This window comes from Bos indicus x Bos taurus, chromosome 15 (genome assembly GCF_003369695.1).
Source record: "Bos indicus x Bos taurus breed Angus x Brahman F1 hybrid chromosome 15, Bos_hybrid_MaternalHap_v2.0, whole genome shotgun sequence".
Lineage (NCBI taxonomy): Eukaryota > Metazoa > Chordata > Mammalia > Artiodactyla > Bovidae > Bos > Bos indicus x Bos taurus.
The window spans coordinates 36,396,226-36,417,725 of NC_040090.1; the positions used below are offsets into that span (position 1 = coordinate 36,396,226).

Sequence of the window (21,500 nt, forward strand, 5' to 3'; positions counted from 1 at the left end):
CAGTGTGTGGGACTAGTTTTCCACTCTCGTTGCCTTACATTCAGGTAAGTGGCTCTAGGTGAGTAAGGGCTTTATATTCACATTCTGGTGGCCTCATCTCTGAGCTTCAGTTGATCAAAATCTCATCCCTTGTTTCATTCTTATTCATTATTATACATTTCTAGTCACTAGGGTCCCCTTGAGTCCCATATGAACAGTAAATCTGTATTTTTTAAATAATTGTGGATTGCTTTACTGTGTGAAAGTGATACATGTTCTCAAAAAATTTTCCTCATTGATAAATGTATATATTCCTTATCTGCACCATAAGTTTTCTTTTCCATCCCTTTTTTACTTTTTTACAATACTTTTTTTTTTAATTAAAGTATAGTTGACTTACAATATTGTATTAGCTTCAGGTTATAGTTTAGTTATCCAATTTTTTGTAGATTACAAACATAAAGTTTATTATAATATTATTGATTATATTCCCTGTTCTAGGCATTACATCCTTGTGACTTATTTATTTATAACAGGTAATTTGTACCTTTTAGTTCCCTTCACCTTTTTCACCCATTCGTCCACCCTCCCCTCTGGCAACAGTTTGTTCTCTGTATCTTTGAGTCTATTTCTTGCTATTTTTTTTATTTTTTAGATTCCTCATATGAGTGAAAATATACAAATATATTCCAAATAAAAGTGAAAAAAAAAATGTAGTTTTCTTTCCCTGTCCGACTTATTTCACTTAGCAAAAACCCCTCTAAATCTATCCACATTGTCCCAAATGGCAAGTTTTTTATGGTTGAATAATATTACACTGTATATATAACATCATAAATGTATATATTTACATTCTTGAATAGAAAATTATATTATAAACCTAAGTTCTATTATTTTTAAAAAACTTTTGTTGACCTATTTGATCTTATTGCTGAGAAGGCTATGTAATATTTTATTAATTTCTCATTGAATTTATTTTTGTTTCACATATTTTAACTTATAGTCTTTAAGTGAAAATACATTAAAAATAGATGCAATATATTCTTAAAATTTAGCATCCTCTGGTAATAAACAATGAATCAATCTGTCCTTAATAAAATAGCTATGATAAAACATATTCTCTTAGATAGTAATTTTATGCCACATTATTACTACTCTAATACTACAATGTGCTACTGTATTATATTGATTATATATATCATGATATCAGAATTATTTTTTATGCTACTTTAAATCCACCTTTTTTCTCATTTATTATTATTTTTTAATTGGAGTCCCAGGTTGTTCTTTTAGACTGCAACATAGAGGGGAATCAGGAGCATGAAGTCAATAGCAGTATTAACATACCAAGGTGTTATTACAAATTATAGCTTATCTAAATATAGTCTAGAAAACAGGGGAGTCAGTGCTTCATAGGATATATTCAACCATAACAGTCTAAATTTCTTGCCAGATGGACACATGCGGGCTTGCAGGAAAATCCAAACTGTGCTGAATCTTCGGTGTTCAACTTTGGAAAACACTGTGGAAACCTACAATTCTGATCAAATGGAAGTCAAACAGTCTGTGGTGGTTTTGAAGATATTCTCTTTTTTTCAGTTTTATTGAGATATATTTGATATACAGCACCTGTATAAGTTTAAAGAATACAGCATAATTTAACTTATATACCTCATGAAATGATTATCACACTAAGGTTTGTGAACATCTCTCATCTCATGTATAAACAAAATTTATTTGACAAAACTAATACAATTATATGAAGTTTAAAAATAAAATTAAATTAAAAAAAATAAAGACATAGAAAAAATATTTTTCCTTTTGATAAGAACTCTTAGGATTTACTCTTAACTGTCATACATATTTATCATACTGCACATTACATCCCTGGTACTAATTATAACAGAAACTTTGTACCTTTTGATTGCCTCCATCCAGCCTCCCCAATTATTTTTGTGTATCTTAATATTCCAACTTTTATTTCTACTTTGCAAATCTTGATTCTTTTTAAAATCCAGGCAAGGTTGTTTCTGAATTGCTCTTTTCAGGTGCTCCACCAGGGGGCCAGCATGACTGACTGCAATGCCTCCCAGGGCCACCCCTCTTTCTTCCTTCTCCAAGGCATTCCTGGGATGGAGGACAAACACAAGTGGATCTCTATTCCTTTCTCGTCCATGTACTTTGTCACCATCCTGGGGAACTGCACCATCCTCTTCACCATCTCCACAGAGCGCTCCCTGCATAAGCCCATGTTCCTGCTGCTTGGCATGCTGGCCCTCACGGACCTGGGCATGTCCACAACCACCATCCCCAAGGTGTTGTGCATCTTCTGGTTTGACCAGAGTGACATCAGCTTCGAGGGCTGCCTGGTCCAGCTGTTCTTCCTCCACTCCATCTCTGCCTTGCAGTCTGCCATCCTCATGTCCATGGCCTTTGACCGCTATGTGGCCATTTGTGAACCCCTGCGCTATGCCACCATCCTTTCCAACAGCCGCATTGGGCTCATCGGCCTCGTGAGTTTAGTGCGGGCTGTCCTGCTCATTCTCCCCATGCCCATCCTCCTCCAGAAGATGCCCTTTCATGCCAGGCATGTCATCCCCACCACGTACTGTGAGCACATGGCTGTGGTGAAGATGGTGTGTGTGGACACCACGGTCAACAGGGTATATGGTCTGGTGGTGGCCTTGTTGGTTGCTGGGGTAGACATCTCAGCTATTGCCTCATCTTATGTGGTGATCATCCGGGCTGTAATGCGGCTCTCTTCTAAGGAAGCCCACCAAAAAGCAGTAAATACCTGCACCACACATATCTGTGTCATGCTTCTCTATTACACCCCTCCACTTTTCTCTTTTCTTGCTCACCGTTTTGGCCATGGCATTCCACCTCATGTGCACACCATTCTTGGCAGCCTCTACTTCCTTGTACCTCCAATGCTCAACCCTATTATTTATGCAGTGAAAACCAAAGAGTTTCGGGACAAATTGACAAAATATGGGTGCTGGAGAAAGGAGCCCATAAATATTACCTATGGTCAGAAACCTGTCTGATTATCTGGCACTGCTGGTTGAAAGAAAATAAAAAATTTCAACATAAATGAAGTTCCTTGAGGAATTAGCTCATGGTAGAAATACATCATATTACAAATTATCTGCCAAAATTCTTAAATTGAGAGTCTAAGACACAGGAGAACTTACTCTCACTATTTCCAAAGCAAGGCTACAATCTCACATTAAATGAAAAAATAATATATTCTCTTCATCTGACGTGGTAATTGGGAAAACTGAATGTGACAATGGACATAAAAGAACTTTGAACAACACACACTGAATGCAAGTAAAATGAGGTGGAATGTTTCCAAATGAAGAGAATATTGGTAGAAGAGAATAGTGGTAGAACTTGTCTACCACTTTTCCAGGAGAAGGAAATGGCAACCCACTCCAGTTTTCTTGCTTGGTAAATCCCATGGACAGAGGAGCCTGGTATGCTGCAGTCCATACGGTCACAAAGAGTCAGACATGACTTAGTGACTAAAACAAAAACAACCACTTTGCCAAGGCTGGTCAAGTTGTGGGGGAAAAGGTTAAGATTATTTGAGGATGAGTGAGTAGGTCAGGGAAAGTACACTAATTTATTATACCTGCTGCAAGAGACTTATGTTTGGTTTACAGGACTTGCTTCTTTGTAGAACTAGGGGCAATATGGACAAGAAACATAATCCCCAATTCCTAGAGAAATTCCAGTGGAAAAGGAGAAATGGGAAGCTCCTAAGCTTAAAAGGTGGATATGCCTTTAAACTAATTTCACATTTTTAAAAATTCTTGTTGTCAACTCTCCTGCTTGTCTCTACTAATTCCAGTGTTTCTTAAGAATCTCTTACTGAGAAAATTCTGAGAATGTTTTGTTATTGCCTGTAGTTATAAGTCAGTTGTACACTGGAAGTCATTGGCTATAGACCTCTGAAAGGCAGTTTCTCTGGGAACACAGAAATGTCATGGGCAAGTTCTTGGACAGTTTGTGGAGCTCAGATCTTGTGCCCAAACTTAGGAATTCATAAAGCTCAGAGGATATTATTTATCACTTTCAGATAATGATTTAGGATATAGTGCAAATCTTTCAAGATGTATGAAGGGTAAAGTCCCAAAATTCTAGGGTTGGTCATTATATTGTAGAAGTAATATTTAAAGACAGAGCTCAGTGAAAAGACACCCTTGAAGCCACATAGCTGCCATTTAGAGGAGACTTTTTTTTTTTTTTTTTTGGCCATGCCTCGCAGCATGTGGGATCTTAGTTTTCTGACTAAAGATTGAGCCCATGCCCTCTGCAGTGGATGCACAGAGCCCTAACCAATGGATCACCAGGGAATTCCCTAAAACGAGACTCTTAAAACACTAATCTAGAGGGAAATAAATGATACTCCTCGAGAGTGATACCAGCTATAATAAATACTAATAAATTATTTATTAAACAATTATATATATTGTTCTTTGAACAATTCATTATATTGTTCAATCCAGTATATTGAACAATTCATTAACAAGGGCTGTGAAAGATGGAATATTTCAAAGCTTGAAATAATGGGCACAACCTTCAGGAGGAAAAAAAAAATGAGGCTTACTAGGAAATATTTCTTCTACAAATGGAGAACTAGAGATGAAGGAAAGCTTACAGGGGAAAAAATGGTTGAGGTACAGAGTATTGCCTATCTGACACCACAAACTTGAAGATTACACACACACACGCACAAATTACTCAGCATGATATTTTATGATTAAATATTTAATTGACACGTAAGTAGCAGTTTGTGAAGGAACTTGAAGCACTCATTAGCTGGAGGGGCTGTGGTAGCACAAAACTTAATTTTGCTGAGATCTCTGTCTGATTTAATGAGTTAAATTTAATGAGTCTGTATAATAAAATATTGCCTATCTCTCATATTTATTTTCTTCCTTTTACTTTATGACTGGTTATTTTATAAAAATAAGAAGTCTATTTGTACTGAAATTATGAGCAAAATATTTATTAACTTGGGAATAAAATGCATATTGGGAAAATTGTGGCAGGAAAGCTGTCAGCAGCAGATGATTCTGAGAAAACAGAGAGAGCTGAGAAACTCAGAAAAAGAAGCAAGTCTGACTCCATCTGTGTTTTTTCTCTTGGCCTGTTTTCTTATTTAAAAGTGTTTTATTGTTTCTACTGTAAGATCAGCTTGATTCATCTCCTGTAGACTTACTAACAAGATAGTATATGACATAGATATAAACTATTATTTTTCTCATGTCTATAGAATTGTTTCTAGCCATGCAAAGCTAGAAAAATGTTCAAATGTTTCGTATCATGGTCAGGTTTAAATCACTTTCTGTCTGCTAGGTATTCGGATTTGAGTTAATACAGAGTTGACTACCCTTCTATCATCTCCATTTTATGGAGAACTTAAGGTAAAGAATCTGCCTGCAATGCAAGAGATGCAGCTTCAATCCCTGGTATGGGAAGATCCGCTGGAGGAGGAAATGGCAACCCACTCCAGTATTCTTGCCTGGAGAATCCCATGGACAGAGGGTTCTGGTGGGCTACAGGCCATGGAGTCACAAAGTCAGACACAGTTGAGCAACTAAACAGCAAATATGCCTAGTAAGAGTCTCAGGCTCCCAAAATATAAACAATTAGAAAATAATTATATAATAGTAAATATATAAATAAGTATCTTGTAATAAATTTTCATGGAGGCAACACCTGACTAGAGTTTTAGGTATTGGGGCAAAAGATTTTGTAGCGTTGGGGTATATAACTCTAGATTCCCCAGAAAACAGGCCTGAGACAAAAGCTTGCATATTGGCAGCTCATTTAGATATGTAGTCACAAAATATGGCCCTCGTAAAACAGAGTGAAACAAGAAAGAGGAAAAGCCAATATAAGATTTTTGGTCCAGTTGCACACTGTTAGTGGAGACTGTTGTCCAGCCCTGCCAGAACCATCTAAAGAGACTTCTGAAATACCTCTCAGAGTATTTCATCTCCAGGGGATGAAAGGACTTCTCCCAATGGCTCAAACAGGGTTCCTGGCCTGCTCAACAGGTGTTAACTCCAGGTACTTATGCACGACAGCAGAGCTGTTTGCTAGGGGTATCCATGGACTTGGGGAAGCCCCATGGCAAGACATTACTAGGCATGACCTGAGCTTGACTGTCTGATTATACATGCTAGGAACTGGTCACAGCAGCACTGTTTGAATGAATACAAGAGGACTGTGGATGGTGTGCAAGAACTGTCTAACGTAAAAATCTACATGACCAAGGCCTCACAGGCTTCCCAGGTGGCAAAGCAGTAAAGAATCTGCCTGCTAATGCAGGAGACACAGAGATGCAGTTTCAATTCCTGGGTCAGAAAGATCCCCTGGAATAGGAAATGGCAACCCACCCCAGTATTCTTTCCTGGAAAACGCCATGACAGAGCAACCTGGTGGGCTACAGTCTATGGGGTCACAAAGAGTTGGACACAACTGAGCAAGTGAGCATGCAGGTGGCCTCACCATAAGCTGTGAACTTTCTTTGAGATTAAGAAGGGCTCACACCTTGAGTTCATCCAATAGATTCATTATTTTAATTTTTCAACTTCAAATAAAAAGTTATCTCATTATCATGGTTCAACATCCATAACTATAGCTAACTAAAAAGTATTCTTAAAATATTTAAAAGTGTTTCTAGAAAGAAAAGAGCTTCTATAGATGTGTATAGTTCTTCTCAATTCTTACTTCTTTCTGTCTTCTTTTTTACACAGAATGAAATAAATAGTGCTACTTACTATTGTTGTTCTTTCTATTTTTGTTGTTAAAATAATACATATACTTTGTAAAGCAAACAAATGTGATAAGATACACAATGAAGTATAAAAGTCTTCCTTCTCCTTTTACATGAAACTGGTCCCTGGAAGTAAGTCTTTTAAATAGATTTTATGCATAATTTACTACCTGTAATTACTTTGCTATTTAAAGTAAGAGTATAGATACAAACGTCTAGATATGATTCCTTTTTTCATAAGTATGACTTACATATTTATTTAACTTTGAACTTTTATGTGCAGCAGGATTTTTAAAATTTCTCTCTTTGTTGCCAATCGTGAATTTCCTTTTTCTGCCTCTTGACAAGACCAAGGAGCATTTTTCTTTGTTTTCATTTGCTTCATCGAGTCCTGGACTTTTCTACTTTGGTTCTTTGGTCAGCAACAATTCCCTGTGTATAATTCATTCTTCTTTACCATACATGAGACAAAAACAGACCTACTTCAAATAAAAATTAAAGACAAATAAGTCTATAGTTCCCCTTCCCTTTGTATTATCAGGTTGCCAGTCATAGACTTCCTGTATTGAGAAGGACAATGTTTCCTCCACTGCTGCAGGATTCTTTTACCTGAAGTGCTTCTTGTATTTTTTCCTCCATTGAGAAATATTTCCCAATTGCAGCTCATGCTCCATTTTGTTAAAATAAAAATACCACTCCACATGCCTCTCCTGAGAATCTCCCATGTATATGCAAGAGAGCTGATTTCTTTGTTGGAGGCTTGGTGGCATTCTCTTCTTCCTATCCAATAGTGTCAAGAGAAGCTTTAAGTTTACTGGTTTTACTCTGTAGTTTAAAATAATAGTTTATTTCTGCTTGTGAGGTATCAAATTTCATATCATGTGACTGAATGTGCTTTTTCCAAACAAACCTATGGTCAGTTTAACATAGATTTTTAGGTAGGTTTTCTATGCCTTTACTTAAAATAATACTGCTCAGAAGTTCTTTTCTTAAAATGTTAGTCCCTGTGGCTGTTTTAATAAACCAACACATCTGAGAATAAACTAGCATATTCATAACTTCTCAGCTTTACTTTATTTAACTTTAGAGAAAAATATGTATTTATCTAGCCATGTATCTCATCACATTCTTTGTTAACAACTCTATCAAAACATTTCAATATTCAGTTCTGTGGCAATGATGTCTGCAGATAGGTCTGTATATTTAGATCTAAATTTTGGAGTCTGATACTTTGTATATGTGCAACTTACTAAGGGCCTATTATTCAGGTGATAAATACTTCAGCTTCAGACAAACATTGCTTTATTTTTCTTTGTTTCTTCATTTGTTCACATTTATAAAGCTTTCAGTGATCAATGCAAAGAAATAGAGGAAAACAATAGAACGTGAAAGACTAGAGATCTCTTCAAGAAAATAAGAGACATCAAGGGAAGATTTTTTGCAAATACAGGCACAATAAAGGATAGAAATGGTATGGACCTAACAGAAGCAGAAGATATTAAGAACAGGTGGCAAGAATACACAGAAGAACTATTCAAAAAAGATCTTCATGACCCATATACCCACGATGGTGTGATCACTCACCTAGAGTCAGACATCCTGGAATGCAAAGTCAAGTGGGCCTTAGGAAGCATCACTACGAACGAAACTAGAGAAGGTGATGGAATTCCAGTTGAGCTCTTTCAAATCCTAAAAGATGGTGCTGTGAAAGCACTGCACTCAATATGACAGCTAATTTGGAAAATTCAGCAGTGGCCACAAGACTGGAAAAGGTCAGTTTTCATTCCAATCCCCAAAAAAAGGCAATGCCAAAGAATGTTCAAACTACCTCACAATTGCACTCATCTCACACACTAGCAAAATAATGCTCAAAATTCTCCAAACAAGGCTTCAATAGTAAGTGAACTGACAACTAAAAAGCAAGAGAATTCCAGAAAAACTTCTGCTTCTGCTTTATTAATTATGTTAAAGCCTTTGACTGTTTGGATCACAACAAACTGTGGAAAATTCTTCAACAGATGGGAATACCAGACCTCCTTACCTGCCTCCTGAGAAACCTGTATGCAGATTTCAAGAAGCAACAGTTAGAACTGGACATGGAACAAGACTGGTTCAAAATAGGGAAAGGAGTACATCAAGGCTGTATATTGTCACCCTGCTTATTTAATTTCTATGCAGAGTACATCACACAGAATGCTGGACTGGATGAAACACAAGCTGGGATCAAGATTGCCAGGAGAAATACCAATAGCCTCAGATATGCAGATGATACCACCCTTATGGCAGAAACTGAAGAGGAACTAAAGGGCCTCTTGATGAAAGTGAAAGAGGAGAGTGAAAAAGCTGGCTTAAAATTCAACATTCAAAAAATGAAGATCATGGCATTTGATCACATCACTTCATGGCAAATAGATGGGGAAACAATGGAAACAGTCATAGACTGTTTTTTAGGCTCCCAAATCACTGCAGATAGTGACTGCAGCCGTGAAATTAAAAGACGCTTGCTCCTTGGTAGAAAAGCTATGACCTACCTAGACAGCATGTTGAAAACCAGAGACATTACTTTGCCGACAAAGGCCACTCTAGTCAAAGCTATGGCTTTTCCAGTAGCCATGTATGAAAGTGAGAGCTGGACTATATAAAGAAAGCTGAGCACCGAAGAATTGATACTTTTGTACTATGGTGGTGGAGAAGACTCTTGAGAGTCCCTTGGACTGCAAGGAGTTCCAACCAGTCCATCCTAAAAGAAATCAGTCCAGAATATTCATTGGAGGAACTGCTGCTGAAACTGAAACTCCAATACTTTGGCCACCTGATGTGAAGAACTGACTCATTGGAAAAGACCTTGATGCTGGGAAAGATTGAAGGCAGGAGGAGAAGGGGACAACAGGATAAGATGGTTGTATGGCATCACTGACTCAATGGACATGAGTTTGAGCAAGCTCTTGGAGTTGGTGATGGACAGGGAAGCCTGGTGTGCTGCAGTCCATGGGGTCGCAAAGAGTCAGACACAACTGAGTGACTGAGATGAACTGAACTGATAAAGATCTATCCAAAGAGATGTCCTATTATAATTCTGGGAATTATTAGCAAGTTTTCAGAGTTTATATATCATAGCTCTATGGAAGAAGCTACAAATTTGATTCTTTGTCAAGAATGGGCAGAGGACCACAACTGAATAAGTAAATATTAATTCAAATAGTTAATATCAGAAGAATAAGAGGAATATTCACATAGGTCATGCAAAATACTACTGACCACAATGGAAGAAAACCACATCAGAGTTTGATAGATTTTTGTGGTCTGTCAACATCAGTTGAACTGTTGCTGAGCTATTTTAGAAGTGGCCTGTTTCAGGGAAGTTTCACTATGGATTTATGAGCTATGTACCTGGAATTTCATCAGAAAAAAATTTCAGTAATGGCTGATAGGTGAAAAATAAAAATTATTCCAAATTGAATCTTCTCCTTACCCCATTATATTTGAAGATATATTTTCTTTTGCTTAAATATATTAATGATAAAACCAATTAATTTTGTATTTAAATAGTCCAAAGATATTATTTTTATTTTTAATACTACAAAGCATCACAACACTCTTGTCCACTATAATGTAACCAGACTGTGCTGTTTAGATAAATTGGAATCTCGAAAACTAGGATCAGGGCATGAAAATCTGGATGGATGTTATAGCTCAGCAACCACTATAAATCTGTTGGTAGAATATTCTAATTTTAACTAATTACTAAATGAACTAAAGAAAAATGCATTTTAAGAAAAGATAAGTGTCATTATATGTAACTTTGTTCTGTATTTTCCAAGTCTTCTGTAACTGTGTTATCATACTTTCATAACTTAAAAAATAAAAAAGAAAGAAAAAAGATAAGACAGGTATCTTCACATGTCTTCTATGGAAAAAATATATGCATTGGAAAAATTAGACAAGAGATAACTTGTTGACAGCATTACAGATGAAAAACATAAATGATAACATGTTACTATGTTTTAAAATTTGTTTATTTAATAATATCTCTTAGCATTCATTCCGTATTAGCATAGGTAGACCTATTTTATTCCATTTCATGATTCTATAACATTCCTGTAGATATTTGTCAACATTTATTTCAGCAGTCATCTATTGATAGACATATATTTGTTTCCAGGATCTTGTTATGTATTGTGTTTTTAGAATTTTAAAGTGGCAAATTTTGTTGCCATTAGCTGTTTGGTGGCTCAGTCACGTCTGACTCTTTGTGACCCCATGGACTGTAGCTTGCCAGGCTCCTCTGTCCATGGGATTTCTTAGGCAGGAATACTGAAGTGGTTGCCATTTCCTTCTCCAGGGGCTCTTCCCAGTCCAGGGATGGAACCTTCAGCTCCTGCTGGGTAGGAGATAGACTAGCTCCAGTTTGAAAATTCACCATCAGCCAGCCTCTTCTTTGCATTTCCTGAGATAAGAGATATGTGTGCTCCAGCTGAGGAATTTACAACCAGCTCCACATTTGGGAATGAAAGTAACAACAGAAACAGGGTAAATAGCTAGTCTTTGTCTCTTGTTTACACCTCAAGGGAATAATCATGGCAAGGACAAAGAGAGGCACAGATTCTTGTAAGTAAAAGGTAAGGGAACACTATACATGCACAGGAAGGCTCCTTGGAGTCAAAAGCCAAGGCATAATGCCAGGCCATAATGAGTCTTGTTCCTTCCAGAAGCCTTCACTTTGAGATCCATCTTGGCTGAGGGGTGCATGTGCACCCCAAGGGAGAGTCCCAGGGCAGGGCAGGGCAGGAGCGGAAAAAGAAACCAGATAACTGGCTAGAAAGGAAGGCAAAGTCAGAAGAATCGCCTTATATTGTTGTAGCCGCGTTCATTCCAGAAAACAAACTCACTCAGAAGGACAATGCAGATAGCGGAGTGCAGTTTATTTCCCTGGTGGGCCCAAGGCAGAGTCTCCTCTTAGCCAAGGACCCCAACCAGTTTTTGTGAAAACCTTATATACTATAAGTGTACGTGCCCAAACCCACCTCCCCAAATTCCCTGAAACTAGTCTGAACAAAGGAAAAACAAATAGGAGTAGCACTGAATGCTGTGGGAGTCAACCCAGGCCTATGACAGTGGATGGTGCAGTGCTAAGTCATGTCCAACTTTTTGTGATCCCATGGACTGTAGTCTGCCAAGCTCCTCTGTTCATGGGAATCTCCGGGCAAGAATACTGGAGTGGTTTGCCATGCCCACCTCCGGGGATCTTCCCAACCCAGGGATTGAACCCACGTCTCTTACATCTCCTGCATTGGCAGGTGGGTTCTCTTACCACTAGCACCACCTGGGAAGCCCCATGGAAAAGAAAGATATGATCAAAGTTAACCCGTGATCCATATGCCTTAAGCCTAGGTAGTTAACAATGGAGAGTTATCAATAGGCCTGTGGTCATATCCCAGTAAGCGTAATAGAATTTATGATTGTATTCGGTTACACAGATAATTAGGGTATTTTTTTAGGCTACAGAGAGTCTAGGTACAAGCTCTGGGGCTCTTCCATTTGGCGGGGCAGGGGGGCAGTGTGGGGGGGTCTGGTTTTCCAGTTGGTATGTTGTTTCCATAGATACTGGGCATATAGCTCAAATTCCACAGTCTGGCCCAAGATGGAAGCCTGCTTTCAAGATGGAGCCTGTTCTGTCTGTTTCCTCCCTTAATATAAATGACTTAACTGCCTCTTTACTATGTTCTTCCTCACTAGAGGGGACACCCACACCCTTTCTCTCCAGGTATGCATCTCTGCCTTGCTTCTATCTCACCTAAACAAACTGCTTCTCCGCGTGCTCTCCTACTTGCGGTTGTGCTGTGTCTCTTATAATAAACTTTGTACCAGCATTTACAGTTTCTGTCTTTATGATAAATGCATTTTTCTCGGGGGGCGGGGCAAAGATCCAGGGAAAATTAGCCTCTAGCTTCTAGCCCTTGTTGGTTTGGTGGCCAGGATTCCTGGTTCTCATCCAGGTGGACCCAGGTTCAATAACTGGACAAGGATTTAAGATCTCGCTTCATGCCACCACTCACTGCTGCCTCACAGAGATCACTGCCACGTCTCCTACATTGCAGATGGATTCTTTAACCGCTGAGCCACCGCAGCATTATTGTGTACGAGGGCCATGTGAGTTAGACTATTATCATCTGGAGCATGCCCTTATTCAAAAATCTATTGGGAGAGTGGCACTGAAACATATACATTACCGTATGTAAAATAGAAAGCCAATGGGGATTTGCTGTATGACGCAGGGAGCTCATCCTAGTGACAACCCAGAGAGGCGGGTTGGAAGGGGAGGTGGGGGGAAGGTAGAAAGGGAGGGAACATATGTATGCATACTTGTTGCAAGGAAAATCAATTCGGACTCCAAGTTGGAACTGTTTCTTTGACTTGCTTTTGTTATTGTAATCATATATAATGACTTGCCTCAGAGAATCCTGCCCCTCTGCCTTGTGTTAAGCTTAAGAGCCTTGGTTCAGGACTTTGTCCACCTGTGGATGTCAGGAAGGAAGAAATTAACACATCTCCTACCTAAAGCTTGCCATTCTAGGAGATATTTGCAAGATTCATGGCCTTTTTACTTTGTTTCCTCACCTCCCTCTCATCTCTGATTGTAAAGAAACAGCACTTCTAGACCTCAATAAGATGGTTTTTTGGAGACATTAATCAGCTGGCTCAGAAAAAAGTAGTATTCCTTGCCTCAATATTTCATCTCTGATTCAATTCATTGGCCTCTTATGTGGCGAGCAGAGTGAGCTTGGTCTTGTTGATACCTATAACTGATTCTTTTGACATATTGCAGAACCCAGTACAACGCTGTAAAGCAATTATCTTCCAATTAAAAATAAAATTTTTTTTAAGAAATAGCAAAAAAAGTCTATATTAAAGAGCTAAAGCTCTATCTGTAGGCATCCACCAAATAGAGGTTAAGTCATACAAAACCAACATTACGTAAAAACTGGCAATGGTCAAAATCATCCCTTTTCTCCTGAGAGTTACTTTTCAGGTTATGTTGTTCTTTGAATGAATCCAGCCCAATGGGATACTCTAATGAAATAGTTTTGTTTTTTTTTAACCCTCCCTCTTTCTTTGATCTCTATAGAATCAGGCTGTGCCCTAAGTTCTTGGATAATGAAATCATAGAGTCCAAAATTTCCCTTATATAGTGTCAGAGCCTTAGTCCATGTAGAAAGGATGCTATATGTTGTGCCCAAGAAAAAGAAACAGGAGGAGATCCAGGGTGGCAGAGATCCCTTTCCCAGGGGCTAAGATCAACTCAGTGGAAAAGAAAAGTAGTGTTCTATGAAACATGAAATAGGCAGATTCAAGTTGTGACTTTGGAATGACAAGCTCAGGTTATCAAAAGAAAAGAGACTGGTAAGAATATGGGAAAACATTTCTAGGTAAGTTCTGATGTAAATCATTAGAACTACTCCTAAATCCCTTTCTTTTAATCAGATTGTTTTCTGTAAGTGCCTTCCATCTGTAGCACCCACTACTTTGAACTGGCCATTCATCTGCTAGTCACTTAGCAACCTTTACCAAGGATATCTGAAAGCAGTGCCTCACTTCAGAAAAGTAAACAGGTTTACAGAGTATATAGGAGGTAACAGAATAAAAGTTTCAAGAATCAGATGGTTTTCAAATAATGCAGAAATGTATTTAGATATGAGCATGTAGGGCTGATTTATAAGTCCCAGCTCGTTGTTATCGTACAATCAGTAAGTTGTGTCTGACTCTTTGTGACCCCATGAACTGCAGCATACCAGGCTTCCCTGGCCTTCATTAACTCTCAGAGTTTGCTCAAAGTCATGTCCATTGAGTCGGTGATGCCATCCAACCATCTTATCCTCTGTTGCCCCTTCTCCTTTTGCCATTAATCTTTCCCAGCATCAGGGTCTTCTCCAATAAGTCGGCTGTCCTTATCAGGTGGCCAAAGTTTTGGAGCTTCAGCTTCAGCATCAATGCTACCAATGAATAATCAGAACTGATTTCCTTTAGGATTGACTATTTTTATTTCCTTGAAGACCAAGGGACCTTCAAGAGTCTTCTCCAGTACCACAATTTGAAAGCATCACTTCTTCAGTGCTCAGCCTTCTTTATTGTTCAACTCTCACACCCATAGACAACTACTGGAAAAACCATAGTTTTGGCTCATAGTGAGTACTTAATAAATATTACTTAAGTAGAGAAATTGTTTAAGGAAAGGAAACTTAGCTTAAGCACTATGCAATAGGGTAGAGATATGGGCAGAAGCATGATGTGGTTTCCCTGGTAGCTCAGTTGGTAAAGAATCTGCCTGCAATGCAGGAGACCAGAGCTTGATCCCTGGGTCAGGAAGATCCCCTGAAGAAATAAATGGCAACCCACTCCAATATTCTTGCCTGGAAAATATTATGGACAGAGAAGCCTGGCAGGTTAGAATCCATGAGGTTGCAAGGACCCAACTTAGCGACTAAACTTACCCCATGATGTGAGCAACAGCAGGAAAGGGAAGGTAACAATGAGGCAAGGATAATTCTTGAGTTTTCAAGAAAAAAAGAAAGAAATTTTAGGTAAATTTTAGGAAAGCATTTTAGGTAATAGGAACTGTCAGTCATAGATCCCACTTCTAACCTTGTTTCCAAAACTCCACTTACGTGACAGCAAGGTCACGCTGATTTTCTCACTATTCCTTAATATACCTAAGTTTCCTAGGAATCAGAAGTCTACAAACTTTTCAGATTCTTCTAATATGCAACCAAGACTGGGAACCATTCTTTTGACTCTATGAAGTATGAAAATAAGCCAGGAGAGGGAATAGAGAAAAATGGCTGCTTCAGAAGATGATATACAGTTATTGTGATAAAAATAGAAGTTTAATAAACCAGTATTTTTTTTTTTTTTTTGCAGACCTACTTAAGGGTAGGGAGTGGGTCATGTGAAAGTACACAGAGAAATTGAACAGTAAGGGCAAATACCCTGAAGCAGGAACAAACTTATCATGCTTCAAGTACTTCATGATATGTCTGAAGAATAATTAGTAGCCCAGTGGACTAATTTGAAGTAAATTACTCATGATTAAAGGCAATTCAATCTACACAGGAGGGCTGACTGTAATGAAAGAAAGATGCACAAATCAGAAGAAAAAACACAGAAGACTGTCTATCAAGTGCATAAATACATAGCTTGCGAGAGAGAGTAGGAGATTGTTTTGTACTTGACAATACCTATGGATAGCCAGTCTGGTAGTTGGACCTGTCCTTGTAGTTCTTGGCATAAATGGAAGATGCCCTCAGCAATAGCCATCAGGAAACTTTGCAGCAAGTGGGGAAGGAGAAGAATGTTCATTACTAAGAAATGCTAGAAATTACATAGCAAACTTGGGACCACACAGTGAGGTCATGAGGAGCACCTAGGTCTTGGGTTCTTCTTTTATTGGAGTCAAGCATGTGGGCTTAGGATTTTGTAGGCTCACTGTTTGTTGGTGAATTTAAAACATAAGAGCAAAAATCTAAAGTATGGGGAAAGGGAAAACAAAGGACCCAAATGGCCAGATATCAAAAATAACCAAGAACTCTAAAATAAAGGAAACTGGCCTCCCCATTCATCTAGTCCTCTGGCTGCCAAAGTGTTTATGAGATAGCCATGTCTGAAGTGTATGCCTAGGCAATCAAAGCTCAAGGCAAGCACTTGCATTACAAAAAAAGAGAAAATCCAATTGTAAGGGTTTATCCTACAAAAGGAGCAAGCTGATGTTGTCTTCATTTAGACAATCTATGACATTTTGTCCAAGAGAAACAGAGGAATCCAGTGGGGAGAAACAGGATCATAACCAGAGACTAGATTTCTGAAAGAAGGATAACACATAAGGAACACGGAGACTCCCAACAGCACATCACTCTTGCAATAAAGGGTAAGCATATTTCCTCTCCGTAGGACGCTTCCCAATGAGAATATTACAGTTCTTCTATCATGTTCTCCCATCTTTTAATCAAGGTTGAAAATCTTTTCTCCTATTCTTACTCAGAATTTCAGACAAAATTTTTGATGTAGAGAATTGCTGAACTGGAAGAGGTGAGAGTTAAAGTCCATCACAACATTCCTTATACAGAAAAGAAGTTTGAGGCTCATAAAGAAGTGAGTGTGAAAATGATGTTGTGATAGAACTGAAGCCATGTTGAAAACTCCATGTTTCCAAAGGGGTATTCTTCCATTTTTCTCTGAACCCCAACTCAAGTGACTCACTGAAAGCCAAACTGATATAAAAAAAAACGGCACACTGCCATGTCTCATTGGGAAGTGTCAAAACTTCCTTTATCAACCACCACCAGTTTCTACTATGCTATCTTCAACCGCTCCAACTTTATGACCTTCACTTTGATGGGCATACCTGGCTTAGAGGCACAGCACTTATGGTTATCTGTTCCTTTCTTCTCCATGTTTTTGGCTATCCTCATCAGTAATGGTGCCATCCTTTTCATGCTGGCCAGGGAGCCCACACTTCACACACCAATGTACCTGCTCCTGGCTCTGCTGATGGTGGCTGACCTTATATCCACTCTGGCTCTGTTGCCTAAGCTCCTCTGCCTCTTCTGGTTCAATGATCGGGACATAGCTGTCAATGCCTGTTTCACTCAGATGTTTTTCATCCATGGAACATCTGTGGTACGATCAGCCCTACTTGTTGCAATGGCCTTTGACCGATTTGTGGCTGTGTGTGAGCCACTACGCTACAACACAGTTCTGAGCCATTCCTTAGTTGGACGCCTGGGACTGATGGCTTTAGCCAAGGGGGTGATTCTTATCCTGCCCATGCCTCTTCTACTGCAAAGGTTGACCTTCTGCCACATGGTCATTCCTCATACCTACTGTGACCACATGGCTGTGGTGAAACTGGCCTGTGATGACACCAGGCCTAACCGGATCTATGGGCTCTTTGTGATTCTTCTTGTGGTGGGGCTTGATTTAGTGCTCATTGGCTTCTCTTATGGTCTCATCTTGCAGGCCGTGATACGTCTCAATTCTCGAGATGCCATCTACAAAGCCCTTAACACCTGCTCAGCCCACCTCTTTGTCATCCTTATCACTTATGTGCCTGCACTTTTCTCTTCTCTCACCCACCGCCTTGGTCACAATATCCCACCTCATGCCCACATTCTTCTTGCCAATCTCTACCTTCTCATACCCTCAATGTTCAATCCCATCATTTATGGCATGAAGACAAAGGATATACAGGTCAAAGTGGCCAAATGCCTGTGCAGAAGACATTCATAGGTTACAAGTCCTGATCACGTACCTGTGAGTAAGTGAACACTGAGGACAATTGTATACACCTTTGCCCAACCATCCAAGATCCAGTTGTATCTCCAGATGATCTGTGGAAACCATGAAGAAGTATGTGTTGCATGTGTTAGGTTATATGAAGAGCAAATATGATTGCACTTTCATTGATTTGTAAACTAGAAAGGGGAAAGCCAAGATAGCTCTTTCTATGTCTGTTTAATAGCACCACTCTTATGACATGGGTCTCTTTATAATTTTCACATATGTGTTCATGTTTGCTAACTGCAGAAAAAATTTTTCTGTGAATGATCCAAGATAAACTTTTCCTATATTGGTAGAAAGTTTGTGTTTGTTTCAGTTTTCTATTTCTCTAATTCTATGTCTGTTTCTAAATAGTATTGTATTGTTGCAAGGGACCTGACAATACTCATTATCTTAAATATCACCTTAACGTGTAAAGTTTCTGAATTTTTTAGTGCAATGGACCTGGAGGGTACTTTGCTTAGTGAAATAAATCAGAGAAAGGCAAATACAATGTTATCACTTATCATGAATGAATATCATGAATGACTGCTGCTGCTGCTGCTGCTAAGTCGCTTCAGTCGTGTCCGACTCTGTGCGACCCCATAGACGGCAGCCCATCAGGCTCCCCCGTCCCTGGGATTCTCCAGGCAAGAATACTGGAGTGGGTTGCCATTTCCTTCTCCAATGCATGAAAGTGAAAAGTGAAAGTGAAGTTGCTCAGTCGTGTCCGACTCTTAGCGACCCCATGGACTGCAGCCTACCAGGCTCCTCTCTCCATGGGATTTTACAGGCAAGAGTACTGGAGTGGGGTGCCATTGCCTGGCATGAATGACTAGCAAAACAGAAAGAAACTCCCAAATATAGAGAACAATCTAGTGGTTACCAATGAGGAGAGAAAATGGAGGAGGGGTAAAATAGTGATAAGGGATTAAGATGTACAAACCATTTTGTATAAAATAATAATTATAAAATTACATAGTATAGCACAGGGAATATATCCAATGTTTTATAATAACTTTAAATTGACTTTATCTATGAAGATATTGAATTACTATGTTGCACATCAGAATCTAATATAATATTGTAAATCAACTATATTTCAATAAAACAAGTTACTTAAGATACAGCAGTGAAAGAGATACACTTTGATAGTTTACGATGAACAATGTCAGATTCACAAAGATTCCGAAGATTTAGCTTCAGGGCCAGAGACCAGGCTTGATCACTCAAGAGCTTTTGTGTAGCAGTTTTATTAAAGTGAAAAAGGATAGAATGCTTCTGACGTAGACATCAGAAGAGGGACAGAGAATGCCCCCCTCTCTAGTCTTTGGAAAGGGAATTACATACTTTTTCAACTGGTTATTAAATCAAAAGAATGTCTCAAGGTTGTAAAGATCTTACTAGACCTCCCACAATTTACATTTTAAGATGGCAGGATTAGAATTAATAATATAAAGATCTTACCAGACCCAATCCCATAGTATACATTTTAAGATAATAGGATTAGTCAGAAGTTTCTCAAGACCGACAAATGTGTCCTCAAGTAGGATACATTGTTGTTATATAATCCTTACTAGACTAAGGTATGTAGAAAAAAAAGTTTGTCCTTTCCTTCTCCTTGAGAATTCCAGACTCCTGTCTCCTTTAGAGACCTAGACCTCTTTCTCCTCCTCAGGTACCCTGGACTTCTTATCAACCTGCCTCGGAATTGACTCTCTCAACTTTAATGACCCACCTCTCAGAGTAATGGAAATAAAAGCGCAAATAAACTAATGGGACCTAATTAAACTTAAAAACTTTTGTACAATGAAGGAAGCTATAAACAAGGCAGCCTTCAGAATGGGAGAAAATAATAGCAAATGAAACAACTGACAAAGAATTAATCTCCAAAATATACAAGCAGCTTATACAGCTCAATTCCAGAAAAATAAACAATTAAATTAAAAAAAAAAAAAAAAAAGGGCTGAGGAACTAAACAGACATTTCTCCAAAGAAAACATAGAGATGGCTACCAAACACATGAAAAGATACTTGACATCATCATCAGAGAAACGCAAATCAAAACCACAATAAGGTACCATCTCATGCCAGTCAGAATGACTGCCATCAAAAAGTCTACAAATAACAAGTGCTGGAGAGGATGTGGAGAAAAGGGAGCTCTCTTACACAGTTGGTGGGAATGCAACGAGTACAGCCACTATTCGAATGAGTACAGTGTGGAGATTCCTTAAAAAACTGGAAATAGAACTGCCATATGACCCAGCAATCTCCTGCTGGGCACACACACTGAGGAAACCAGAATTGAAAGAGACACATGTAACCCAAAGTTCACTGAAGCACTGTTTACAGTAGCTAGGACATGGAAGTAACCTGTGTCCATCGAGACGAATGGATAAGGAAGTTGTGGTAACGTGACTCATTGGAAAAGACCCTGTTGCTGGGAGGGATTGGGGGCAGGAGGAAAAGGGGACGACAGAGGATGAGATGGCTGGATGGCATCACCGACTCGATGCACGTGAGTTTGCGTGAACTCCGGGAGTTGGTGATGGACAGGGAGGCCTGGCCTGCTGTGATTCATAGGGTCTCAAAGAGTCAGACATGACTGAGTGACGAACTGACTGACTGATACACAATGGAATATTACTCAGTTATAGAAAAGAACGCATTTGAGTCAATTCTAATGAGGTGGATGAAACTGGAGCCTATTATATAGAGTGAAATAAGTCAGAAAGAGAAACACCAGTACAGTATATTAATGAATATATATGGAATTTAGAAAGATGGTAACAATGAACCTATATGCAAGACAGCAAGAGACACAATGTAAGAACAGACTTCTGGACTATGTGGGAGAAGGCAAGGGTGGGAAGATATGAGAGAATAGCACTGAAACATGTATATTACCATTTGTAAAATAGATGACCAGTGCAAGTTTGATGCATGAAGCAGGGCAGTCAAAGCTGGTGCTCCGGGACAACCCAGAGCAATGGGGTGGGAAGAGAGTTGGGAGAGGGGCTCAGGATAGGAGGACACATGTACATCCATGGCTGATTCATGTCTATGTATGGCAAAAACCACCACAATATTGTAAAGTAATTAGCCTCCAATTAAAATAAATAAATTAAAAATAATAAAGACAGATCTCAAAAAAAAAAAAAAAGGGAAATAGATACACTTTAACCCTCCTCTCTCCCTCCATGAGAGCAAACAATAAGTTTCTGATGTCAAAATGACAACCTCCTCACCAGAGACAGGATGTTGGGGCCAAGAAGCCTGTATAAAGAAATGGTGTCCCTTTTCTAATTTACTACCTCAAGCCCACACTCTGTTTAGATTCCTCATTAATTAAGTTTATTTGTCTTATCAATTCCTCACAAATTTATAGTTTCCTTCTCTAAATTTATAAAAACTGCCT

At 38.8% G+C, this 21,500-nt stretch overlaps 2 protein-coding genes across 2 annotated transcripts; both read left to right on the forward strand.

Moving 5' to 3' along the window:
- Positions 1-2,048: 2,048 nt before the first annotated feature.
- LOC113904991 (olfactory receptor 52E4-like) lies at positions 2,049-3,026 on the forward strand. Its single transcript, XM_027562038.1, has one exon. It carries the CDS (start codon positions 2,049-2,051, stop codon positions 3,024-3,026), a length of 978 nt encoding a protein of 325 aa, XP_027417839.1.
- A 14,102-nt stretch (positions 3,027-17,128) lies between these two features.
- On the forward strand, positions 17,129-18,052 carry LOC113904992 (putative olfactory receptor 52P1). Its single transcript, XM_027562039.1, has one exon. The coding sequence runs from the start codon at positions 17,144-17,146 to the stop codon at positions 18,050-18,052; it is 909 nt and encodes a 302-aa protein (XP_027417840.1). The 5' UTR covers positions 17,129-17,143.
- The last annotated feature ends 3,448 nt before the right edge of the window (positions 18,053-21,500 follow it).